General features: G+C 34.7%; 2 protein-coding genes across 2 annotated transcripts; one reads left to right on the top strand and one right to left on the bottom strand.

Annotated features, from left to right (window-relative positions):
• Nucleotides 1-375: 375 nt before the first annotated feature.
• LOC106297864 lies at nt 376-2,354 on the top strand. The gene is made up of 4 exons (XM_013734016.1): nt 376-860; nt 957-1,789; nt 1,972-2,189; nt 2,268-2,354. Exons 1-4 carry the CDS (start codon nt 376-378, stop codon nt 2,352-2,354), a joined length of 1,623 nt encoding a protein of 540 aa, XP_013589470.1.
• A 3,784-nt stretch (nt 2,355-6,138) lies between these two features.
• LOC106297863 lies at nt 6,139-7,728 on the bottom strand. The gene is made up of 3 exons (XM_013734015.1): nt 7,659-7,728; nt 6,754-7,547; nt 6,139-6,552 (listed from the first exon to the last, which is right to left on the bottom strand). The coding sequence occupies exons 1-3, from the start codon at nt 7,726-7,728 to the stop codon at nt 6,139-6,141; spliced, it is 1,278 nt and encodes a 425-aa protein (XP_013589469.1).
• Nucleotides 7,729-18,648: the final 10,920 nt, after the last annotated feature.

The raw sequence follows: 18,648 nt of genomic DNA, 5'->3' as shown, positions 1-18,648 counted from the left end.
GATGATGTTGATTTTGTACAGGAAGTAGAGAAAGTCGAAGATAAATTAATGGGGGAAAGTCATGAAGGAGAAAGCTGCAAGGATGTGGCTGACAGTTGTTTCAGTGCCGGGACAGAGGCGGAAGGAACTTTGGAAGAAGATTTGGAGGAGATAGAAGTGAGGCCAAGAGGTTATGACGAGGAGTTTTGGAAACCGCTGTTAGCTGGCGACTATGGCGGTTCCAATGCTGTTGATCTTGTTTTCAACGAGGATGAGATTGTTGAAGGGCTAAAGAAAAAGTCAGGCCCTAGATCATATTTTTGTGATACCGGAAGTTATTTTGACCACTATGTTGAAGTTGGTGGCTAAGGCGGAGGTGAAACGAAAGCAAATGTGATGAAGCCAGAGGATTATAATCCTTGGATGGGAGCTGGGAGTGAGGATGCTGGAGGTGGAAACATGAGCGCTCAACCTACACGTAAGCTTGCAGATATTGATGACGAGGAATTTGACATCCCCCCAATGTTTGATGATACAGAATACAATGCTGCAGAAATTCCTGACATGGATGTTGATGTAAAAGACGGCCAAATAGTTGTGGGAAAAGTGTTTGGTAGTAAGCAGAATTGTCAGATTGCTCTAGCAATTTATGCAATAAAGAAACAGTTCAAGTTCACTCAGACAAGGACGAAAATTGGTTCTTTTGTGGTGGAGTGTCCAGATGAAAGGTGTGATTGGCGTGTAACAGCACATGAAATTAGGGGGTGTGGTTACTACGAGATAAGAAAGGCGCAGCTTGATCATATCTGCCCCATTGAATTTCGACAGGACTACAAGACTAGAGCAACATCTCGTGTTATTGCAGCTGTGTACAAGGCAAAGTTCGGGAACCCGGAGAAGGCACCAGTGGCTCGTGATTTGCAGAAACTTCTTTTGAAGGACCCCCGTGTAAATGCCTCATACATGAAGTGATATAGGGCAAAGGAAAAAGCGATATTGGGTGTGCGAGGTTCCGATGAGGACGCCTACTTGAAGCTGCCTGAGTATCTTCACATGCTCAACCTTGCAAATCCTTGTACAATTGCTGATTTGGAGACAGATGTAGATGAAGATGGTGATGAACGTTTCCTGTACTTATTTTTTGCATTTGGTGCTTCGATATGTGGGTTTAGGAAGCTAAGGCATGTTTTGGTGATAGATGAGACACATCTAAGTGGCAAGTACAAAGGAGTTTTGTTAACCGCTAGTGGTCAGGATGCTAATTTCCAGATCTTTTCTCTAGCATTTGCGGTTGTGGACAGTGAGGATGAGGATGTGTGGACATGGTTTTTGCAGAAAGTTGAGAGGATTCTGGGGGATTCTCCTACTCTTGCCATAATATCTGACAGGGCCGTATGTATTGCCAATGCAGTGAGTAAGATTTATCCTCAAGCAAAGCATGGAGCTTGCATAGTTCATTTGGCAAGGAGTGTGAACTCAAGGTTCTCTAGCAAACACTTAGCACAAATGGTGACTGCTGCAGCGATGTCGTATATGCCTAGAGATTACAAAGAACTTTATGGGAAGATCCGAGCAACTAACAGTGCGTGTGGTGTATATCTTGGAAAAATTGGTGTTGCTCGTTGGTCAAGAGCAAATTTCACCGGTGAAAGGTATAACATCATGACTATCAATATTGCTGAGCAGCTGAGGAAAGCGCTTTTGGAAGGGAGGGGAGCGAACATTGTTGAGTTGATAAAGTTCATTCAGAGGATGATGACGAGATGGTTTAGTGCGAGGAGAAAAAAAGTCAGAGAAACACAGAGGTGCTGTGAGTGTGGAAGTGGACAAAGAGATGACAAAAAACATGGCCACTGTTAAAGGAAACTCCATAAATGCTGTGAATAGCTGGACCAGTCAGATCGTTGGAAAATTTGGCAGATCAGACAAGGTAATGCTTGCTGAGAAAAAGTGTAGTTGTAAGTATTTTGATCATATCAAAATCTTTGGCAGCGGATAGGCTTGGAGTGCCTTACGAGACATTGTGTGGGCATTGGTACAAGACATCGGTGTGGAGGGAGACATATGCAGGGATGATCAGTCCAGAGGAAGACCCAAGGGATGTTGACATACCTGAAGAAGTTAGCAGCATGGTTTTGTACCCTCCTATCACAAAAAGGCAAGTTGGATGTCGTCGCAAGACACGCATCCCTTCAACGGGGGAGATACGGGTGAGGTTACGTTTTGTATATAGAAAATGTTTTAGTTTGAATTGATGTTTGGTTGAAGGTGTATTTGTATTGTTGTAGGTGCCAAAGAAGAAACAGGTGCAGAACAGATGTGGAAGGTGTGGAGGGTTTGGGCACAATCGCACAAATTGCGTCAACCCTATCTAGGCGTGACGGTGAAGGTTTTTTTTCGGATAAGAATGCGGATTAATTGGGAAGGAGTGTTTGTTTTGTGGATCATTTGCTGGTTGGTTGGAACTACAGTCGTTATGTTGCGTATGACCCTTTTTTTGGAGCCTCAAAAACTATTTTGGCGAGTCTCGGTATTTTGCAACTTATGTTAGTTGTTCTTGTAGTTCTTTTGGGAATCTATGTTTGAAGAGCAAACTATCTGAAGTTGATAACTAATAGGTATGAAGTTGTGTGTTTGATTGTTAAAGTTTTCGGGTGAAGATTTCATTTCTTGTTTTGGTTAAAGAGATTTGTAAAAGGATTGTGTTAAAGTTAGGAACTAAAAAGAACACTCATTAGGTCAGTGAGAACTTGATATGCACAAAGTCATATTAACTGTGGATGTGGACATGTTTGTTTGCATATCTATTTAGGTTCAGTTCTTACTAAAGGGACAATGAGTAAGAATTGTTGTCCATAAAACATTAGCAGGATAATAGAGTGTGAGTCTGATGATACATGTGTTACAGCTAACGAGTTGGGCATTAGAGGATGAAGCTGATAAACATAACAAAACTATAATAGGAGCATGAAGAATCCAACGATTAAAGTGTTAAAAGCGTTAATAGAACATAGCGTTATATTACAAAACACGAGAGTTTTGACATTAAGAATAAATAGTTGCAAAAGAGTTGTCCATAAAACATAAGCAGGATAATAGAGGGTGGATCTGATAATACATTTGTTAGAGTTAACAAACCTACTAGCTCTGGGACTAGTTAGTGATCTTGGCGTAAAGCCATGCCATTGTTCCAAGTGCAATGGCTGCAACAGCAATATTGATCACTTGGGACCGAGAGTTGTTCGCATCCGAGGCTAGATTGGGTGACTGGAGAGTATCTTCTGTGGCTATAGTTGAGTTGTCATTAGTCCCAGAGCTAGTAGTTTTGTCATCCAGTAACCTATTGATCTGAAGGAGGGCTTGGTCGATTTGTTTTGTGTACATCTTGAAAGGGTCTACATCTTCCTTAAGCTGATTATGTTTAGCATCTACCATGTTAACCTCGTCAACAATGGCCTCGTCAACCCATTTGAACAAGTGGTGCTCTGTTTTCCTCTGAAAATTACAACAAAAGACTAGTCCAGTACATTGGGGCAAGGAACTAGCAGCAGTGTGTTAACAAAAGTGCTTGGAGCATACCTATACGCTTATTTGGCATTGGTAAAACCTTCGGAAGAGATTCTCCTTCGTTAGAGCCCCGTATGTAGTAAGCTTCGATCCACACCAACAAGTAGTTGGGATGCCAGCTGTTTGTCTCCCTGTGTTGGATCGTGAGGAAGAAGCGGATGAGCTCATGTGTTACGTATTTTGTTTGAGAAAGTTTTAGAAGCAGGATGAAGACGTAGATGGAGAATATGATATCGGATCTGGCTAGGGATTTTGTTGGTAAGGATACTAAATAGAAACAAACTTTTTTTTGAGTTCCGCTTGTTTCTTGTTCGATATTAACCAAAGAAAATTTCATCAGATTTGTTGGTTAAGCAGAACCAATCCGAAGAAATCAAATTTGCGACATTAACCTCTTGGTCTGTTTGTGGATGTGGACCTAACATGGATGCTTAAAAATTTGCGAAATCAAATTTACGACATTAACCTCTTGGTCTGTTTGGGACATTAACCTCAAAATCTGTTTGTGGATGTGGACCTAACATAGATGTATACTTCATCCACAATTGTCGTGACTCTATTCTAAAGTGTAGAAACACAAAAGAAGGTAAGTAGTAAACATAATAAAGTTTAGATAGAGTTTGAAAGTGAGAGAGAGCGTTAAGTTTTTGCCAGATACATGACCGGCAAGCATTTCATTACAACAAAAGCAGATTCCGAAACTCCCAAATAGTACACAAAAAAGGGGAGGGAAATAGCTGATATCGTCTAAGCATCAGTGAAGCGTCCATCATAATAAGAAGGCAGGACAATGGTTTTGTAGATGTCCATCGCGTACTGCTTGCGTATGTCGTCCACAATGCGGTCTGTGATGCTGCTCTCTGAGGGGGTGGGTCACCATGGGCGTGCATCTCTAGGAACTTCATGCTGACAGGTCCGCAGTCACCGGAGCGAGTGTCGGTGTACAGGTCTGGAATGCGATTCCACATAAACGGCTTCAGTCCACGGAATTGGGTCTGCTCACACATAGCGACTTTTTTGACAACGCAAGGAAGCGAATCGACCAAAGGCTTCATGAACTTAGCCACGCGTCTGACACCGTACAAAGAAGGAAGAAGATCAAGTATTTCAACCAACCCCAAGTCAAGGTTGATTGGTAGGCCCACCCAGTGAGAGTCGTTCCAAATCATAGACGTTTAGATTGTGTGGACATCTTCCATCCATTTCTTTCCAGGGAGGAGAACAATGTCGACCAAATTCTCGTCTCAACTGAATGTGTTTTTCTTTCTAGACTTGCTGAAATCGACATAGTTCTCCTAAAATAGTTTTGCTAGAGTGGGTGGGGCGAAGGCTGCATGTTTCCTCTGTAGAATGTCGGAGTGTCTCGCCGAGAGCATGTGAACAAGCAATTCCATTTGCTGGTGAAAAATGACCGTGAGTTTTAAAATAGCCTTGAGAACAAGAAATAAGAATCAGAAAGCGGGACTTACATAGGTTGTTGTCCATTGCTTTGGTTTTGTAATTTGGAGCAGAGATTTGTTGGAAAGTTCCAATTCAGACCGGGTAGTATGGTATCTGTGATGCAAGAAGGATTGATAGCATATGAGGAACTATGTCAACATGTAATAAGAGTGGTTATGTGTTTGTAAAACTTACACATTAATGTTTGCTTTAAGAATATTCTCGAAAAGGTCCCATTCCATCTGTGGGAGTGGGGTGATGAGGGATATAGCAGGAATAAGTGGATATCTGAATAATTCATTGGCCAAATGGTTCTCTTCCATAGATGGAACGTGCCTCGGCAGGTCTTTTGTCTGTGTGAGGTCGATAACTCCATCATCATAACCCTGAGACTGAAATATTTTTATAAAAACATGTAATTAACAAGATAAATACAGTGGTGATGTGAGTGTGGAAGTGGACAAAGAGATGACAAAAAACATACCTCCTCAGCAGAAGTTGGACGTCCTATCACCGGTGGAGAGGTTGATGCTGTGGCTGCAAAAGCATTGGGTGTGGCTGCGTGACAGAGGAAACCTAAACCACTATCATTACTCTTAACCGGTGAGGTAAGTGGTGTAAAAGGAAGTGGTGACAATCGTAAAGGAATGTCTGGCGCAGAGGATGGACCAATTGTAGAGTCGAATATTGGTGGGTTGGAAAGAGGTGGGTCTGGGGAGATGTGATCATATATCCTGACACCATGAAAGAGAATGTGGTGAAGCTCGGGGCTGTTGGGGTGATCACTTTTATCATAGATAACAGAGTTCGGCTCTGGTCGGTTTGAGAGGTGTCTGAGAGGATGAGGTGGAACAGTTGGCTGGTTAGGTTCCTCAGGAGCATGAGTTGTCTGGATGTCGTCCTCAGGAATCATGTTGGTGGTATTCTCGTCATGAGTGATTGTTGTCTGAGTTGTGGTCAGGGGATGTGTGGACAGTGGTGTGGTTGTGGTCAATAGGGTCGTGGACAGTTGGTGTGTGGACAGTGGTGTGGTTGTGGTCAATAGGGTCATGATCGATTGGTGCTTCCTGTCCAACCTGATGAGATGTCGCGGGCTTCTTGTTACGGGATATCAGTGTATGGAAAGATGTTTGCCTTGGATGAGATTTCTTCTTATTTATTTTTCAAGAGTTTGTGCAGCTGCTTCATCTGCTTCATCTGCTTTTGAAGTTTCAACCCCATCTCCGAGAGTTGTGTATTGGTGAAACCGGCGACACTTGAACGTGTAAAGTACGAACTGATGCGCCTTTGCTTCCTTGAAGACGTCTCCTTCTTGATGACCTTCTTTGGTTTGAGAGATTGCTTAACCCGAGTCGGAACCTTCCCGTTTCGATGACCACGATCTTTAGGCTTTTTAAGCAAAGGCTCGGTTGTGACACCAGCAGGCCACATTCCTTTCTTGAAAGTGAAATGATCAACTATCAATTGTTCCATGTATATTACACAGTCATCATTGGGGTCATTGGACCACTCTCTCCAGCCAGACTGCGGTTGGCTTTCAATAGGTATAATCGGTGAGACAGCAAGCTGAGACAGTGGAGCGTACAAAAGTAAAATAATCATTTTATGTTTCATGTAAGGCAGTAAGATATAATAACATGATGACTTACATCCGAGGAGAATTCAACACGGCGGATATTGAGGGAATTGATGAAGTTGTGTTGTGGTAGATAACCATCTTCTAAGTCCATCAGTGTACGCTGGTCGGGTTGAGCAGGAATGAAAGACAGCAAATGGGGGATGGCGCGAAATGCCACCAATTGAAGTGTCAAAGGGAAGCCTTGAAGTCTGAAAGAGTTTTGCTTGAGTTTGCGAACCAGCCAAGAAACAGGATCGTGGCCGTTTTTGAGGGCCGATTTTGGGTGGTTTCATGCATGAGATGGTCTTCAAGAATGATTCTCTACCCCAAGGAAAGGCAAAGAAAGTTGTGAGGTTTTTAAGCATCATGACATATCGAGGAGTGGCGCGTGCTTGTTGTTTGTGAGCAATGAGAACACCGTCGACAATGATGATTAAAGCTATACGTATCTTCTTCCAATGATCCATTTTCTTCTCCTTTTCAAGCATCCGACAAAGTTCAGCAATCGTTACAATCTTCTTCTTCCCAAAAAGTCTCTTCCAGACTTCGTCTTTCCCCGCAACAACTGACTTTGCGATGTCGGGGTGATATCCTTCAGGGAAAGAGGCGCAATTCAGACCAGTCACAGTCCCAAACCCTTGAAGACCATAGCGGAGAGGGTTCCCACCAAAAACAGACCAAAGCGTGTTTTTGGGTAGACAGAGAAGCTGACGAGTGAGGAACGAGTGAATTAGCTTTGCAGATACTGGACATTGACGGGCTGGTATGTCGAAAAGCTTTCCGAAACAAGACTCTCGAATGATTTGGAACTCCTTCGTATCTCTAAGAACATGACGAAGGAAGGGGAGGATCTCCGGTGAAGAGTAGATGTTAAGACGCTTGGTTGGGAATCTATCAGTCGCAAATAATCGTGGCGGGAGACGTAGATCCGGTTGCAAAGACCCTGAAATTGGGAGCATGCAAGGTAATTAGCCGCTGGAGTCTCACGATTTTGACAATCAAAATTACAAATTACGGAATGTAAAAAGGAAACGGCGGAGGAACAAATGCTAACTTGATGCGTCTTGCGGTGGATCTGGTTCCGGTGTCGCTGTGGGTTTCTTCTTCGCCTTCTTTTTCGTCATTGTGTCGCCGTGGTTCCGGTGTCGCAGACGAAGTCGACAAAGAGAGAGATAAGAAATAGAAAGATTTTTGAGAAATTAGGGTTGGAGATTTAGGAAAGTGAAAAGTAGTTTGGGTTTGTTTTTTAATTTCCGACTGAACAATGAATTGTTGATAAACATTATAAAAATAGAATCTTGGTTAGGTGTCTCTGGTTAACCTTATCTTGGTGTGGTCAATATTGAAGGCATAAAAGACAATAACCATACATAAAGTGTCTTACTAGCAGGAAATACCTCTTTATGTAATACATAAGATACATAGTGTCTTAGCAAGTAAAAATTTCTAGAATTTAACTATGTGAATGAAGCTGTTAAATACTAAATCTAAATCATTGATTAAACAAAGGGCCCGCGATTTTAACTGTGTACTATTCTGTTCTTTAGAAAAAAAAAAGTAGAGAATGAAGAACAAAGCTTAAAAATATGTAAAGGGGAAAAGGCTGCCTCCCACATTCTTTTATTTTCTGCCTGTTCAAGCTGACATGACAACCCTCACGCCACTACTCATTAACGCAACCATCATTATTTTTCTTTATTTTTATTGTATCTAAAATCATTTTAAATCTGAAAATAAGTAAAAAGAAATTTCAAATTAAATAGGAAAAACACAATCGTTTATTACTGTATTCCCCCTCAATATGCACTAACTATCTTAGACATTATAATGGTTTCAGTTTGTCCTTTCTTTTCATATTTATTTGGCAGCATGGCATTGTTGCTAATTATTGCGAGTACAGTAATCTCCAGGAATTAACAGTCTTATAGTACTACTAGATTTCGTTAAACATATTTTTATTTCTTTGTAAATATTACTAATTGTTTGATCCTAATTGTTTATGCTAAATAATTAATTTTGTAGGGACGAACCCCACGCGCAGTCGCGAACCGTGAGACCCACAGTACCTCCTATTTCGTAGGCACATCCACACGCACAATAATTATGTACACGGTTACACCAATATTAATATCTGTATTTGTCCTCAATTATTTATAGTCGTATAGTTTCCTACGTACCTGTATACATACCTTTGTATCCTTATGGAATAGAATCATCGAAAATGTTATGGGTGCTTGTATGCTTTTATTTTTCTCTTTCGTTTGTTTTGTTTTTCTTGGAAAGATCAGCAATATATTACACATGAGAGAGTTATTTGGTAAAATGTGGTTGAAACATGTGCATATCCACGTGAAAACAAGGGAAACAAGATATGTATTTTTCCTAACACGTAAAAATGTAATCACGACATGGATCACTTCTTGCCACAAAACTGTTTTAGATTAGAAAACTATATGTTACAAATTTAATCATTATAAAATACATACGTTTGAATTGTTAAACTACATGAAATTATTACTTACTCTTTGAAGCCTTACCAACTGGATCAAACATTCGTCGTTTTATTGTATGGTTGAACTTGGAAATTATTCTTTCCAAATATATTGCTATTTATCAGCAAATGACAGGAGATAGTAGTATTCAGTATGAACGGTATGGAAGAATACCAAATACTCTTATCACTAAACATACCAAACAAAATATGATCGTATGATCACTACCATATTATATAATTTTAAGAAAGTTGTATCATTGGTGATAAAGACTCAAGGTTCACTATTAATTTCCCCAACTTACTGAACTAGTGCTTACAAAGTTTGCATTTAAAATAATGGAATTAGTTTTGATAAAAAGAGAAATAATGGAATTAGTTTGCATTTTTGGCTTTGTGACAGAAGATAAACCCTTGTTTATTTATTGATAAAAAAAACGAGTTATTTTTGGATTCACCCCTTAGGTTGAACGGCCTATAAGTTCACCAACCAATAAGATTTCGTTATTTCATATTCAATATCTTTTAAAACAGCAAAATATTATTCAAGTTATATTATTTTTAAAATAAAAAACATATAAATAAATAAAAAATAATAGTAGTTGCAAAAAAAAATCCTTTTAAATATATTTAATGCCGTCAGCAAAACCCTAAACCCTTTGATAAATCTTAGGGTTTAGAATTTATCCAAGGGTTTAGGGTCTACCCAAGGTTTTAGGGTTTAGGATTTAGGGTTTAGTGTTTTGCTGAATGTGTTAAAAATATTTTTTTTAAATTCAAAAATTTAGGATTTATCCAAGGGTTTAGGGTTTATCCAAAGATTTATGGTTTATGATATATGGCTTAGTGTTTTATTGGCAGTATTAAAAATATTTTTTTTTGCAACTACTATTATTTTTATTTATGTTTACGTTTTTTATTTAAAAAATATAATACAATTTGACAATATTTTGTTTTTTTTTAAAGATATTAAATATAAAATAACGAAATCTTATTGGTTGGTGAACCTACGGGTTAGGTTAGTTTAACTCTGGGGAATTAACTTAAGAATAACTCAAAAAAATCCTTGTTTAGTTTAAAAAGATGAAAACATATTCCTTATAAGGTTAAAAAGAAGACAATAAACCCTTTTAGTCTTTTACATAAAGTTCATACTTTTATTTTATCCAAGTCACTCTCTCAACGGGTAAAGGGTAAAGAAACGGGTCGGGTAAGGACCCAGCAAGACAGTAAGGGGTCGGGTAAGGACCCAGTAAGACAGTAACGATGACGAGCAGACGAAGAAGAGGGAGTTAGTTGGGATATTTAATTGCTTTTGTCTCCTTTTTCCTGACTTTATTTCATTTCTCTATCGTCTTTGCTTGCCCACGAGCGAATCTTCTTGTCTCCGATCCATTTCTTCTTTTCTCCTCCTCTTTTGAATGTACACACAAAGATTAGTTTTTTACCTTATAAAAAAAAATTAGCTTTAACTATGTTTCAAAAAAAGATTAGCTTTTAACCTAATTTCTAGATAAAATAATGAAATTACTTTTAGAGATGTTTTGAGCTGATCATACCTAATTTTTGGAGTTGAAATAATCTCAAACTCTCCTCTGTATTTTTCATTCCAAAATAAGTTTGAAATAAACTCTTTTTCAATCTAATATCTCATTCTTTCCATTTTATTATAATGGAGTAAAAATAAGATTGTTTCAAAAATAGAGCAATACATTTTTTTACTTATTATTCTATTTTTTATTTCAAAATAAAATATAATTGGAGTAAAAATCAACTAGTAAGTTACTCCATTTTGAAGAAAAAAATGTAATAATACATTGAAGGTGTTTTTGGTATTTTTTTGCTAAAAGATATATGTTTTTAGTATGCTCCCAAGTTATAAACTGGTATTCTCTTGCTAATAGTACACGTTAGCACGTTTTACTGTAATCCACACAAAATAACGTTCCGGACCAGATAGACATATTGTCTGAAGAACGCAGACACAATTCTGCAAAATTGGATCTCATTTAATGGCTTGTATATACCTCAATAGGCAATAGCTGTACTGGTGTACATGCAATTCAATGGTGTTTATTATATTTTTTTTTTGTTTTTTTGAACACAAATGGTGTTTAGTTATAAGTTGAAAAAAAAATCGGGTTTCCTATAAATCAAATAATTAGTTTGATTTCTGGTACAAGATCCATGTTAAAAATTAAGATTGATGAACACCTATCAGATTTATATATACTTATTTGATCTCTAATTTATGATATATAGGTTTTATGTATGTTAAATAATCATCCGATGTTTTAACTAAAAGAAAAAGTATTCATCCGATGTTTTAACCAAAAGAAAAAGTATTCATCCGATGGCTTGATTGATCTTTGATAAAGGATATGTTAGATCCGTTTGTGAATTGTGATGATAAGTGGATGCACTAAGGAGACACGTTGGACGTGCGACAACACTATGAGGAAGAGACAAGTATGACTCTTCAACATATTACTCTAAGACTAATAATACCACTTTAACCACTAACGTTATTTCAATGCGTTTGTTAGAAGAAACGCTTATATTTTTTTCTTAAAAAGTAAAGTAATTGTAATTGTCAAACTATGGACTGTGTCTGTGGCGATCCAAATGAACCAACCTTCGAAAATAAACTAACTTGCGGAAAGCTACTCTAAGCATTTCGACCAAAAAACTTGCTCTCGTTTACACGTTTCCGTTGGAGTCCAAAGGGATATTTTCAAAGTTTTATTGCAAAATATTTTCATTTGATAACAAAAACTAAAGGTAATTAGCATAAAAATATAAAAAGAAAATTAATGAGTCTGTCAGCTAATTAAGATGTCGTCATATATTTTTTCTATACAGAAATCAAGAGAAATAATCTGTTTTGAAAATTCATCTTTTTGTCTAAAATATATTATTCTATAAAACAACAATTTGATAGTGTTTAACATTTTTACCTGCAAAAAAATTTACCCATTCTCTTTCAATATTTTTACACATATTTTTTTCTATATACGTATATCAGGTTATTGATGTGGTGAAAAGAACTTGTTCTCGTCCATTATAAAATTATGTAACAAATTAGCTCTGGCGAATTAAAAAAAAAATCAATTGAATTATTTTTTGCTTTAGGCTTGGAATTTAGATTTCATTATTTAGGGTTTTAGTAAAAATAAACACGCAAAATTTTTAATGTCCTATAAAAGTTTGTAAAATTTTAGTGCACGTATTAAAGTTTCTTAAAACTTACTAAAATTTGTTATAATACTTCTTACGTTTAATTGAAAATGTCACTTTTACATTTTTCACATAAATTAAAAAAATGATTAAAGTATATTTATTTTCTTATTAATTACATTTATTTAATGAATAGTATTTGAGAAATTCTTTTATAAGATCAATGCAGTTTATAATTAATATCAAGATGAAAGTAAATATAAGTTGCATTAAAATTCTAAAATGACACTCTTTTTGTAAATAAAAAATGTTAAAATGCCATTTTTATAAAGCAAATGGAATATAAAAGATATTTATGAGTGTTACAAAAAAATGAAACATATTTATGATATTGTAAACAGTTCAAGTGTAATTGATGAATAAAGTAATTGAAAGTAGATGAACTGTGAAGAAAAAAATTGTTTAGTAAATAAAATAGTAAAAAAAAAGGTTGAATCCAGCTTAATTTATTTGCTTGTTCACAAACTATGAGAAAAAGCGGGAAATCATTATACTCTTTGTTGAACAGTTACTAACATAAAAAGAATAAAAAAAGATTAAAATACTTTTTTCATAGTTTGTGAACATGCAAATAAATTGAAATGAAAGTAACAGTTTTTTTGTTAAGAGTATAGAGTACTCAATATATATGGATGGAGTTCAAATCTTTTATATCACTCGACCAATCATATTCTGCCACGTAGATAATGTTTTATTTCCAAAACAAATTACTAAAAGGAAAAAAAAAAACCGAAAGAAGGCAGTTTATTTCTTCTCTTGGTAAAACGAAAAAGAAAGAACAAATTATGTTAACTGCCTCAACCATTACAGCCACGATATCCACCTCCTACATTGCATCAACTTTAAATGAACTCTAGAATCACTTCGAAACAAATTTGTTTATAGAATTAGTACAAACAGTTTCATTTCTTGCACAAATAACTGATGCTTTCATCTTTCGTACAGTTTGATTTTTTCTTATCCTAAAAACTTTTTTGAAGTGTACAAAATGATTTTGGAGAAGATGAAGCGAAAATGATAGATGACTTTTGGAAATCCATCGGTGTTCATTGGTTAGTGGTGTTGGTGTAGACGAGTCATGTATTCGTTGTTTAGCAAAAGAGTAAGTGATAAAGTGCTAAGTATCAACATTTAGTTATCTTCTGTTATAAAGTTTTGAATTATTTTTAGCTTTCTTACAGAGGAATCGTTATTACCACCACGTCTTCACGTGGTATATAAGTTTTTTCCTCGGGCCAAAGCTGTTCGACTGAAATCGAGAGACTTCAATCTTACAAGGAGATTTTCTACTTAATTTTTTTTAAAAAAACGAGTTCTCGATTAAAGTTGACAATGGTTAAAAAAGAAAGGAAGAGAAGGGAGATTTCAAACTACCTGAGACTCTCAACCTACATGATTCTCATAATTTGATTAATAGGTCGATAATTTCTTCTCTTAAAACAATAATTATTGCTGCAAACATTTTTGCTTGAAAAATTCTTAAATAACAAATTTTACAACCCCTAAAAGACTATTTTGAACAGAATTTAATATAATAATATATGCATGTCTGGTTATACTTGAGGTCATTTTGAATTTTGTAAAACAAAAAAAATAAATTAAATTAAAACAAGTAATTAGTTAAATTCATTTATTAAATTATTAGTATAATATTTCATATTTTGTTCAACCACGTATAATATCTAAATTATGCAATATTCTTAAAACTATATTTTACTAATAGATAAATTAAAATGTCATGTTACAATCAATTATTTTTTTCCTAATTAAAACAAAAATTCTTTTATTATTCAAATTTTTTTATGTAAAATAAATACTAATTTTGTGTAACTAAAGAAGCGTATTTTACTAAAAATCAATGAAAAAATTCTGTGCGGAGCACGGGCTGAAACATACTAGTTAGATATATTTGGGATAATCTTCTTTCATGTACTTATGCTTGAAAAATGTTTAAAAATTAGATATATTAAAACAATTTTCTTCGGTAACCAAAATGTTAATTAAACGTGTGAAAATATCCAACAACTTTTAACCGAGAAAACGTGAGGAACAATGGTAGCACAAATAAGGTTCAACAGTCAATCAACAGTGGTAACACAAATAAGGTTCAAATATAAGAGGCTATTTAGCTAGTTGTCTATATTTTTCAGTTGCCTTTAGAGAGCCTGTAGCCAGAAATGGGTTCAAATATATTATTTTTCGACCAAGAATGAGTCATTACTTAAAGCCTATATAAAGCCGATATGTTATTTATTATAGATTCACATGATTTTACGATAATGGGGGAATTAAATTTCTACTCAAATTTCTTTATTTTTGGTTACTAATGATTACTCAAAAACTTATTCAGTTAGGTAAATCAATAAAAATCATTCAATTATCTTGAAGAAAAGAGAAGTTAAAACCTTTTTTTTTCTTTTCCTACTATGCAATTAGTGTTTCTTGCAACATTTTGTGGGTTGGCTTTTTGCATGCGAGATCTTTCTATATGTCCAAAACATATACTGATTTCGTATTCCCTTATTTTGTTTTTATTCATCTCAATTGCTTTTTCTTGGCATGCATGCATTGATTAATTATGGAAACATCCACTACATTTGACATGAAATTTGGTGGGATTGCTTCTTAGAGATATTCCGACACGTCTAAACCACTAAATATAATTGTCATAATACGATTTATATAGTCTTACTCTGTAACACCAAAATTTCCATCAAAGGATTACGATTTCCACCTTAAACATGATCATTTTATCTAGTCACGCTTTTGTGCTACATAAGCTATATTTTTCTGTCCAATTAATGTATCTTCGTTGAGCTTAACTCACCTTTAACTACCTTCTCATAAAGTCATAAGTGTTAAAATCATGTAAATATTTTCTTAAATTCCGTTAAGTATTCATATAATTAAAACACAAAGATAGATGCAAATATAAAACATTCGTATAGTTTATTTAGTGCAAAAAATATTCTAGCTATAATAAAAACAAGATTTACAATTGCTTTTTACATGTCTTCACTCTTCATTGCTATCTTCCTCCGCCAGTTTTCCTTGTTCACGTATGTGACTTGGTCAAAAAATAATAAGATAGATAACTTGTGTCTTTTCAACATTTGTCATCATAAGCTCCAACGAAGAAAGGAAAGAGTCAGCTCTACTGGTTAGAGCCTTGGGGGCCAATTGTCATGCTTCCGGGTTCGACGCCAGTCGGAGGCGAATTGCTCATCCCTGTCACTAAAGTGGGTACTGGACCTTCGGGCTCAGGAAAAAACCTCCCGGGTAAAGCTGGCCCGCTGCCTGACCGGACCCAGGGAATGACCCGCGAAGCGGGGAACCCTGGATTATCAAAAAAAAAAAAAAGAAAGGAAAGAAAAAGATTTTGCTAACAATTAAAAGTACCAATTATAGTTCATTAACTAGATTTCGTTTTTATTTATATTTATGTAAATATTTTGTTTTCAATTCTAAATTGGTATATATTTATAATATATATATGTGTCTATCAATTTTTAAAACATAATAAGTTTACTGTATATTTTTTCATTGAATAGATTGTTTCAAACTTTCACATATATTTGTATCTTCTTCTATATATATATATATATTTGGTTTATTATTTCATTATTAAAATCGTAACTATATATATAAAGATTAGTAAAATATTATTTTATTGTCATTATTCAAAGATATTGTAACATTTCACAAATTTAGAAAGTTTTTAAAAAATTAAACTTTTCGCTTCATAGATTTATATTATCGAATAAATAATTAAAAATTTAGTTTTTGTTTAATTTATAAAATAACTATATAGTTTAAAATTTGTTTTCATTGGTTTAAGGTAGTAAAGATTAATCATTGTTAGATAATATGATTTTTGTTATTTAAAAAAAAATTATAATTTTAAGAGTTAACATAGACAAATATTTAAATATTTAGCATATGAAGGTATAATATTACAACATTAAATTTTATATATTTAATTTATACTATTTATAAATCCAATGAATCATCTTTGTTCAAATCCAATTATTGATAACCCAATAAAAATTTCTGGTAGATCCAAAATTGAAATGATATAATTATATATTAAATGTAACATGACTTTATAGGAATATGTTCATTAAGTCTATTTTTAAAAAAAAATCACACATTAATCAAGGCAGTGACTTCTATTTTAATATATAAGATTTACGTGTTTTTTCACTGTTTACGTTCCATAAATATAAGGCTGTGATATAATACTAGCCTATAATAAATAGATTTAACCACATTGATTTTTTTTAATGATTGAAAACGTAATCGACTTTTGTAAAAGTAGCAATGAACTTGTATCGTTATAAACTAGGATAGCTGGAATAATCTGGATCAAGTTTATTTCTAATCTCTCCTATTATATTTAGGTTATCTATGTTTTGCCAAAACATTTTAATAATCCCGAAAGCGAGTAGAAAATCTAACTCTAGACGATAACCAAGTTTAAACCAATTGTCTTCTAACCAAGACTATCGTCCCTTCATCAGATGCGAGTTTCTCTCCTTATACTGGTAATGTTCGTTTGCATGTCTCAGTGACCTTCGATTTCAATTTGCGATCAGTCATAGATTACATGTCGCATGTTATTGTTTGTTTTACTATCATACGATTGATTGTGCAATCAAATCACATGTTGCCGTCGCAAATCGCATAACTTACGATAGAAAAATGAACAATATTTTGAGCGTAGGTTGTTGCGACATGAAAAAGAACAGAATCATTAATTTAGTAGTTTATTGAAAATTACACTGCTTTATTTCTCATTTTTGATTTTTGAAAAATGATTTTCACTTTTATTTCATAATTTGTGGTATATATTATAATTATTAGTCTTATTATTTCAAAAAGGGCTACCTGTTTTAAAGCCGATTTAAAAATAAGATTCTATTTTATCCCTATTATTTTACTTCATGAATTGGATAAATAAAGTCATAAGTGCTAATAAGTGTTTTATAGAAACATAAGCATGTTTAGTAAAAGAATTAGAAAAATAAACGATATTTATAATGAAACGGATATAGTATCACATATTTGATGAGTATATGTCCATATACAAAATCCTAAAATTTAGTTATTCCATATCAACTAAAATGTAATGATGTAGCTCTTTCGAGTTAAACAAAAGTGATCAAAAAATTTGAAATCAGCGTAACGTTAGTAGGAGAAATAAAAATGTAAACACGACGATTAGTGTGTCTGCCACAAAAAAAGAAGAAGAAGGAAGCACATTGCCATTGATAATGTTGTCTCCGTCATTAATGTTCATGATCCCATTCTACGGTTCAAATGTCAACAACTTGGAATCTTCAGCGAGAGAGATATAGCTCATACAAGAAAATCATGAAGTTTCCACGTCGTTTTCAAAAAGATTAGAGCATCTTTATCCTAAAGCCTCTATTAGGGTCTCTAAGTATTTTTTTAGTAATTTTAATTAGTTAAAATGAGGTTAGAGACCTAACTAAGAAACCCATACAGTTAACGCCTCTATTGCAAGTCTCTTGTTTAGGGGTTCTTAAAAAAAAACAGATTTTTTTTTCCTTTTTTTTAAAAAAAGATTTTATTTATTAAAGTACAACATTAAAAAAGAAAATATTTTTAACATAGATTTTAATATTAAACTTCAAAACAAAGATAAGTAAAAAAACGATAACAAATTGAAAGATACATTCGAGATCAGTTGTTGTCTTCATCACGTCCAAATTTAAGCCATACATGTTCAACCAAATCATCTTTGAGTTGTTGATGCATTTGCCTATCACGAATTCTAGTCCGAACACCCATCATATTGGCGACATTGGAAGGGATATCCGTAGAATACGTGAGATCCACATGTGGAGTTCCGGTGTCTTCTCCTTGTTGGAACTCTGAAAGATCATATCGAGTGTATCCATCTCGTTCGTCTTCTACTATCATATTATGGAGTATGATACATGCTCTCATAATTTTTCCAATTTTGACTTTATCCCAAAACAACGCTGCATTTTTAACAATGGCAAAGCGAGCTTGCAAGACTCCAAAAGCACGCTCGACATCTTTTCGGACAGCTTCTTGACGTTGAGCAAATAAAACTGCTTTCGGCCCTTGTGGTAGTGGAATAGATTGGATAAAAGTTGCCCATTTCGGGTAAATACCATCGGTAAGATAGTAAGCCATATGATACTCTCTTCCGTTGACGGAAAAAGTGACATTTGGAGCTTGACCTTTTATTATGTCATCAAAAACAGGTGAGCGATCAAGAACATTGATATCATTTAATGTACCTGGAGGTCCAAAAAATGCATGC

Source organism: Brassica oleracea, chromosome C6 (genome assembly GCF_000695525.1).
Source record: "Brassica oleracea var. oleracea cultivar TO1000 chromosome C6, BOL, whole genome shotgun sequence".
In the NCBI taxonomy this organism is placed as follows: Eukaryota; Viridiplantae; Streptophyta; class Magnoliopsida; order Brassicales; family Brassicaceae; genus Brassica; species Brassica oleracea.
The sequence above is the reverse complement of the archived record's forward strand: the minus strand, read 5'-3'. Positions and strand labels throughout refer to the sequence as shown.

Coding starts and splice junctions, on each gene's coding strand:
- LOC106297864 (XM_013734016.1), top strand. CDS start 376: ATGAAGCCAGAGGATTATAATCCTTGGATGGGAGCTGGGAGTGAGGAT. Junction 1,790..1,971: donor CAGAGAAACACAGAGGTGCT/GTGAGTGTGGAA, acceptor AATCTTTGGCAG/CGGATAGGCTTGGAGTGCCT. Junction 2,190..2,267: donor CTTCAACGGGGGAGATACGG/GTGAGGTTACGT, acceptor GTATTGTTGTAG/GTGCCAAAGAAGAAACAGGT.
- LOC106297863 (XM_013734015.1), bottom strand. CDS start 7,728: ATGACGAAAAAGAAGGCGAAGAAGAAACCCACAGCGACACCGGAACCA. Junction 7,548..7,658: donor TCCACCGCAAGACGCATCAA/GTTAGCATTTGT, acceptor TCCCAATTTCAG/GGTCTTTGCAACCGGATCTA. Junction 6,553..6,753: donor CGCGCCATCCCCCATTTGCT/GTCTTTCATTCC, acceptor CCACTGTCTCAG/CTTGCTGTCTCACCGATTAT.